General features: G+C 45.9%; 1 protein-coding gene across 3 annotated transcripts in view; it reads right to left on the bottom strand.

The window, feature by feature from the left end:
• The window catches only part of FARP1 (FERM, RhoGEF (ARHGEF) and pleckstrin domain protein 1 (chondrocyte-derived)), a 283,653-nt gene that overhangs the window by 223,162 nt on the left and 52,189 nt on the right, over positions 1-8,302 (bottom strand). For all 3 annotated transcript variants that reach the window (XM_008578376.1, XM_008578369.1, XM_008578383.1), the window contains exon 2: positions 1,929-2,122. In XM_008578376.1, the coding sequence (XP_008576598.1) occupies positions 1,929-2,099 (171 nt within the window). In that variant the 5' untranslated portion in view covers positions 2,100-2,122. The remainder of the gene's footprint in view (positions 1-1,928; positions 2,123-8,302) is intronic.

Here is an 8,302-nt window from a genome sequence, read left to right as displayed (position 1 = left end):
GGGGGGGGGGGGGGGGGGGGGGGGCGCACGGAGGGGCAGTGAGAAAGGCTCCTTCCAGACAGAGGGGGCTTACAAATGAAACTATGAAGGAAAATAAATTTAAAAGGTGAAAACACATTTCTATTACTACTACTTAGGTGGGGAGTTCCGGTATAGTTCTCAGCTAAACAGTAACTAGGAATGGATTTCTAGCTAAGTAGCGGCTAGGAATGGAGTCTTGACATTCTTTGGTTTCAGGAAACTGAAGAACCGCAGTGGACACAGCACCGTGACCTCTGTAGCGAGCACACACAACAGCAGCACTTTTTAGTTCCTCAGCCCAAACCACATGCCGGAACACCATTTAATAGAACGTGTTGCTAGAGACTCAGGCTCAGAAGTTCTTAACAGGACCAAGTAGGAGACATTGAACCTAATACCTCACTGAACCAGCCTGGCAATGAAGAGACAAAATTAGGGGGCTGGGGGGGATTTGTTCCAGAAGGCCCAATTCTAAGAAGATGGCAGGTGCTTTCCTCAATGAATTTCACAATGCCAGAAGTTAGCACTGGCTTTGTTCACCACAACATGAAGACACTCCCAAGTCCTTGAAAGGTAAGAATTCCACAACATGAAAATTAGAAAGACACAAAGGTCGTTTGAGATGTGCGATAAACTGGCAGTTTTAAACATAGCTGTTCTGAGGTTCATCTTTCTCTGAGATACTTAATGTTAATTTACACCATCTGAACAAAGTGCTTGGAAATAAATATAACCTACTGAATCATGCCACATAAATGATTAAATGATGGGTTACAAACATTAATGCCAACTATTAAATTTCAGTCACTCTAGCCAACAGGAAAAATAGACAGATTGTCTTCACTTTTAAAACAGGTGTGTTCCCAAAGTTTGTTTAAACGTTGGCTGTTTGGAATTCAAGTTATTTTCTTTCCCCACAAACAATGTTAGATGTGGTGTTTGGTGCCCAAGAGAGAACACAAAAATCTAGATCAGGTGTGCTCACAGTTCCACGGACTGTGATTCCCGAGGACAGCGCATTCGAGCTCAGCCAGCCAGACACACTCACGTGGCGCTCTTGCCCTGCAAACAAGACAGGCTGCAGGGGCACATCACTGGGCAAAGGCAGGGAGAGGATGAGGCAGGGGCTCTGGGGAAAACACCAGAAGCTTGAGGGTGAGGGGCTCTGACCGGTACAAGGGGCTCAGGCTGCTGGCTCCTTCTCTGCCTGGCTCCCGGCCACCGCCTTGTTCACTCCCTAGCCCTTGGGATGGTGGGTCTCTTCATTTCTAGGGCTGCATACTGTGGGCCTGGCTCAGGGCTTTTCTACACGCCCCCCACCCCACCCTCCGAGGCCGTGAACATGGTCAACTCCTCTCCTGATGGCCTGACATGAAAACAGACCTGAGGCTCTCTCATTATTTCCTCTCACTCACTCACACACACGCACACATGTCCCAATGTGAGAAAGGAACTGCCTGTGACAAGCAAATTAAATTGGGATCCATCTATAAGACCACTCTTCCCTCCAACTGAAATATAAATATATATCATATACTCATACATTATATATACCATATATCTATATAGGATATATATTTATGTAATACATATCATATATTAATTTTTATATAATATATTCCACATGTAACACATATGCATACATATTACATATATATTTGTGTAAGGAGAGTCACAGTAAAATTCAAAGTGACGTCGCCACTGACATCACTAGGTGGGCAGAAATCTAAAAATCAGATAGCTCAGAACCATAATGGGTCAGCAGAGTGCATTGGGGGTGCGGAGGGAGGTGCCAACACACAGACCCTCTCGGGCCACCTCATGTCACTGCAACACAGGAATGAGACAAACCTCCCCCATGTGGAAGGGATCACACACTCGGGTTCACAGATTCACCCCCAACTTACTGGAACTTCAAATGCCTCCTGGGTGTCATCCAGCATCTGGATTTTGATGGACATGAGTTTTCCTGAAGGCGTTGGGGGCGGCTTCTGCCCATGTTCCAAGGTACTGATCCCTGAATTCTCTGTAGCCCCCAGTCGCGATCCTGGGGTGGGCCTCTGCTCTATTTCTCCCATGATGAAAGCAGCTTATACAATATCTGCAGGAATCAGTGAGAGAGAACAATGCATCAGAAGAGGGGACTCATTTAAACCACCTAAGTAAGGTTTGTCATCTGCTCCCCTTGTTATGGGAATGCCCCCCAAAACTCCAGGCGAACAAGCCCTGCACCCCTGCCCAGGAATCCCACCTCACAGCTCATTCACTTACAAGGTCACCTTTAAGCACTCAGACATGCCACTATTTCTCATATTTTACTCTTTTGTAGACATCTGCATATTGTTGCATATTTTATTCTAGTTTCACAGCCAGCTCTTTGTTATTCATACTACAGATTCGGTTGTGTTCCACATATTATTATTCAGCGTCTACACTGAATCATGAGCCAGGCACCACTTTTCACACGTCAGAGTCTGGTGGGAAGGGGACACACGGTGCCAAGCCATACCATTAGCATCCATGAATCACCTCTTATGGACACAGTAACTCACTAAGTAATGTGGATATTATGAAGATAAATAAAACCCACACTGGTGCTCTTGAGCTTATAATCTGGTTGAGGAGACAAACGCACACTCACACTGACGTGCGCACATAAGGTAGGGTCATTTCTCTTGCTTTCTACTGCTTGTTTCTATTACAATAACCTCCTAATTCATTTCTTTCCTACCACCCTCCCCAACTGTTTCCTTTTCCAAGAAGCCAGACTATGCATCACAGTATCGACAAAGTTACTTTCCTGAAAACAAAACCTTCATCTTCCCTCCCCAAATAGTCCACTCTTCCCTCAGATGCAGGCCCCCAGCTCTCCTCCCGGTAACTGTCTTGCTCCAGGTCCCCACATGCGCGGCTCTCTCTGGCTGAATGCTTGCCTGCTTTCTACACCTGGAAACCTCTCCCACTGTTTTAAAACTCAGTGCTGCTGTGCCCTCTGTGCTCACAACTGTCTCAGCCACACCTTGGTGACCGAGCCCACGTGCATTTGCCTGTTTACTTCTCTATGGCTCTGTGATCACCCTGAAGCAGTCTGGAATATTCTTTGCATGTCAGCACCTACACAGGCACAATATTTGGGATAGAGTGGAGTTCAAAACTGGCTGCTGAAGGACTGGACCACTCAGCCACTGCATTTATACCACGGCTGCACATTAAGCGTTATAAGGACACAAAGGAATGAGATTTCAATGTGCGATGAAGTGGGTCAGAGACAGGAAGGCTTGCATCATGGGGAAGGTGGGAATCGAACTCCATCTGGTCTCAAATGTCCCAATACTTGGAAAGAGACAGGAGACACACAAGGAAAAGGCATTCCAGGGAAGTGGGACGGCATCAAATTTATGGGACAGAAATAAGATGTCATCTGGGAAGAAGAGTGGGAATTAGTGCTGCAGGGTGAAAGATACACTCTGGAAACAGGCTGGAATCAGACTACAGAGCACCTCAAATGCAAAGCTGAGAAATGTGGTCTTCATCCTGCGGGCAGCCGGAGCCACTGGGATAAGAGTAACGAATGATGCGACAGAAGTAGAATTTCAGTACAACGAATCTGCAGATGATACACAGTATGGGAAAAAAAGAGATGAGAGGGCAGGGACATCAGGTTACAAAGCGACAACAACTCAAGCTTGGTGACTTGGTGATAACTTGGATGCAGGCGATGGAAATAAAAAACTGCTGCTGTAAAACCTACTTTCATGGAAAAACTAACCTAAGACAGAAGCACAGCAGTGACCAGAAAGGGCAGAAGCGGGAGGGGGGAGGCGACGGGGTGAGTTTGATTTGGGACACTGTTCAGGGTCATACAAGCATATCCCGGGGGCTGTAGGGAGGTTCAGAGTCCGCCTTACGGTACGAGTGACAGCCGTGACAGTGAAGGCACAGGGAGAACGTGGAACCGAGAGTGGAACAGCACGGCCGCGCCCCACGGAGGATGAGAAGACGGAGAGGAGCGGAGGGACCGGCGGGGACCACAGAGAAAGCAGGAGGGTGGCGGCGTCCCCAAGGCTGAGGCACAGAGGGGAGCCCTGCGTCTCCCACGTTTGAGGACAGCCACCCTCAGCCCTTCTCAGGAGCAACTGCCGGTGTGTGTAAATCGCATCGCTTTGTTGGGTTTTCTGGCCCAACTTATTCTCATCCTCTGAAGCATCGGGTCCCCAGAAGTTCCCAAGACACTCCTTACGGACACACCTGCTTTCCTCCTGCGATTCCTCTCACGGTCGCACCGCAGACAGGACACCAGCGGGTCAGACGCCGAGTGCCACATCAGCGACCCGGTTGGTGATAACTCAAATCCCCGAGGCCGACAGAGACGTGTCCTTCAACCAGACGGAGAAGGGGCCCGATCCCCATGTAGGAAGCACCCTTCACTGCTTGGTTCTCCCACACTCACCGTCCTCACCAACTTACCACCAGAGCCTGGCGAAGGTGACTGCTCGTCCCTCAGGTCATCCTCTAAGATCGGGGCTCTACAAGGAGGCAGTGCTGGTGAAGGGCCAGCCCTTCTGCAAACTCCTTCCTTTCCGAATGCCCGGCTATGACTTCACAGTCTGTTACATAAGTGCTTTTCCAATAAAGCCCCAAATACACTTTTTCTAAGAACCTAAATCGAATGTGTTTGGCTGTGTGATTGATGCTTTGCTTAAGCTCACCCTTTAGCCTTCAGAGGCCAGACCAGACCGAGTTAACCTACAGTGCCTAGCGCTGTGCCTTACACCAAAGTGGAAAACAGATCACCGATATTTGTCCAATGAATTTAATATGGGTGGTCACATATTCATTATGGAGTCAGTTGTGTTCAAAATAATCTTCAAAACCAGGCAAAATTACTTCCGTATATGTTTTCTGTTCGTTGCCTTGTGGTTGAAAATAAATGTGACCTGCACAGAAAGCTATGCCCTCAGTCAAGTCTGCCTTCCCCACCTGCAGCCGCCTCTTCCACGCTGGTGTTGATCCTTCCCTGCCACTCCCCACCCCAGCTTCCCAGCACCTGCTAGGAACGGGCAGGCCCTGTGTTCTGCCATGTGTGCTGGGCTCTGCAGCTCTGCCTCCTACTGCCTTGACTCAAGGAGGCCTGGTTCTGGCTTGGTCCTGATGCCCATCCAGGGAGCTGATGGCAGGAAGGAAGGGGTCTATTCTCCAAGGTCATCCTACCTCAAAGGTTCTAGGGCCCCTCCCTACAAATACATTTTCTCTTTGTCCTACTCAAGCGAAGAGCAAGGCTCCTCATTCCCTGGACTGAACATTTTCTTTTCCTATTGTGCAGGATCCCAGATGCATATATATTCTAATTTTTGCACCTTGGCATTTAAAAGTCAAATTCAGTCAGTGAGTAACAGATATTTCATACCTTAACTTCCTTTTTCTTTAGTCTTTGAATGACTTCATGCCTGTATTATTTCTACTTCTCAATATTGATGTTTTCACAAAGTATGTAGCACTTTCTTTCTGTTATCATATTTGCATGCAGACTGTTGCTGTACACAGAAAGTTCTTTTTAATTTAGACATAAATCCAGCCAGGAGTTTTGAGTTAAGCATCCTAAGAATGCCAAGGGAACATCTCAGGAATGCTGGGAAGTCATAAATGAGCAACCACAAGTATCAAAACTGGTAAGCCCAGTAATATGTCTTCTTCGAGGTAAACAAGTCTAACACACCTAAAGATCTCTTCTGTATAAATAGAAATCCATGATCTATTCTGATTTTACCTCTACTAACTTTTTATGACCTCTGAATTCCTTGAGGAATAGTCAAAATAAAGGAGACTAATATTTCTTTCCTTGTGATACATTATTACTAACGTGATCATTCCAGACCCCAAAATAAAAAGCTGTTTGCAAAGCTGCTTTATTCTTTAGCTCTATTTGAAAAGTTACTTGAAGGAAAAGAACAAACGAGATTTTTAACTGGCAAAGAAGAGATAAAAAACGAGAGTTGTCTTGTCATACTAATCTGATTTCAGACTTAAAGACTTCCTCTCACTTAAAGGCAATAAGGAGCACACAACCAATTGCAAACTCCAGCCGTGAGGAAACTAGAAGACATCTGTTAACACCGAACCACAAAACATGAAAAGAGAGTTGTCCACGCAGAGAAGGTCAGACAGGAGAGAAGGAGATGCTCGGAAAAGCTGTTTATGGCTGCAGGTCTCAGACAAAAATGGCAGAGCCACGCTCCCTTTAAGTAGATCACCCTTAGCAACAAACCAGCAATAGCTTTCTTGGAACAGTAAGAGATGTGCAGATTAGCATTAACACTTTCCCTGGGCACAGTGTGCTATGAAATGAGGAACCACACAGGCAAGCCATATTTGTAAGGAGCAGTCTATTGCTGAAGCAAGGTGAAGATGACAGAGACTGCGCTAGGAACACCCCAGTGTCCACTACCACCGTCTCAGCAAGCAAGAGAAAGGCGAAGGTTGAAAGGATTATAGACACACAGACACACACATGCACACACACATAACCTCAGGTCACAAGAATTCCTATTAGCATGGGACGTGGCTCTGTCTGCTGCCCACATGAGGCTCCTGCAAATAGCTAGATCACAAAGGACTGGACTAATCACAAAAAAAGAACCTTTACAAAGATGCTGCAAGAAGAAAGGAAGAAAAAAAATGAAAACGAATAACAGATAAACACCCACCAAAAAATGTTATATGCAACCGATTAAAATTTTGCCCAAACAGGGCCGGCCCGGTGGCACGCTGGAGAGTGCGCCACTTGGGAGCGCGGTGGCACTCCCGCCGAGGGTTTGGACCCCATGTGGAGACCGGTTCCCACTCACTGGCTGAGCGCGGTGTGGGCGCAACACCGAGGGTTGCAATCCCATTGCCGGTCCCCGGTACGGGCACGACACCGAGGGTTGCGATCCCGTTACCAGTCAGTAAAAAAGACAAAAAAAGGAAAAAAAAAAAATTTTGCCCAAACATATTGTCATAAATTAACAAAACTTAATAAAATAACTGATTGCACAATCAAAACTATTAGAAGATTTTACAAGAGTTCAGAGAAGGTATGAGAAGACATCAGCAGGAAATAAAACATGAGGGCAGGCCTCTGGGGAAAAGAAACAGAAGAATGAATAAAAAGATCACGGAAATGCAGGCCAGATTGGAAGTAGCTAAAACAAAATATGCACTGGGGAAAATATGAGAGACTTGAGAAGATTGAGAAAAGTAAGCAAAAGATTTAAAACAGAAACAAACATGATATGGAAGACAAAGAGATGTGACCGAATCGGTGTCCTCAACGGAAAGAAAAATAAAAAATGGAACAACAAAAAGAAAAATGTAAGGCATAATTCAGGAAAACATTCCAGAAATAAAAGCCGATTCTCCATAATAAATGAGCATAACCTACTTAGGAAATAACTACCATAAAATCACCACCAAGGGCCGGCCCGGTGGCGCACTGAACAGTGCGCCGCTTGGGAAGCGCGGCGGCACTCCCGCCCGAGGGTTCGGATCCCACATACAGACCGGTTCCCGCTCACTGGCTGAGCGAGGTGCGGGGGCAACACTGAGGGATGCGATCCGTTGCCGGACACAGAAAAAGACAAAAGACAAAAAAAAAAAAAAAAAAATCACCACCAAGACATTTCCTGAGTCATCACTAGCCTTCAAAAATTAAGTAGGAATTATTTAAGCACCTAGGGAAAAAGTTCAAACAAAATATGAGGGGACAAAAGTTCAGATTTGTCCATAGCAACATTCAAGAATTAAATGCCAAAAATGTCCTCAAAGAAATACAAAAGAATCAAAACTAAATCCAAATTTCATTCAAATATAATAGCAAATATTTTAAATAGGTAAGAATTCAGAAGAATGTAAGCTAAGCCCTTCCTGAAGAAATTACTAAAGGATGAGCTTCAGCAAAACAAGAGGTAAGTGGTGAGACAATGAAAAACAACTACTAGTAAACTTTAAATCCATTTATACTGTAAGAGGAAGATTTAAATAATTGTAACGGCTGTTGAATGTTATAACTCCAGAAATAATACGATTAAAAAACTGGCAGGGGGTCGGCCCGGTGGCGCACTGGATAGTGCGCCGCTTGGGAAGCGCGGCGGCGCTCCCGTCCGAGGGTTCGGATCCCACATACAGACCGGTTCCCGCTCACTGGCTGAGCGAGGTGCGGGGGCAACACCGAGGGTTGCGATCCGTTGCCGGACACAGAAAAAGACAAAAGACAAAAAAAAAAAAAAAAAAAAAAAAAAAGGGG

The sequence above is a fragment of the Galeopterus variegatus genome, unplaced genomic scaffold (genome assembly GCF_000696425.1).
Source record: "Galeopterus variegatus unplaced genomic scaffold, G_variegatus-3.0.2 Scaffold74, whole genome shotgun sequence".
In the NCBI taxonomy this organism is placed as follows: Eukaryota; Metazoa; Chordata; class Mammalia; order Dermoptera; family Cynocephalidae; genus Galeopterus; species Galeopterus variegatus.
The sequence above is the reverse complement of the archived record's forward strand: the minus strand, read 5'-3'. Positions and strand labels throughout refer to the sequence as shown.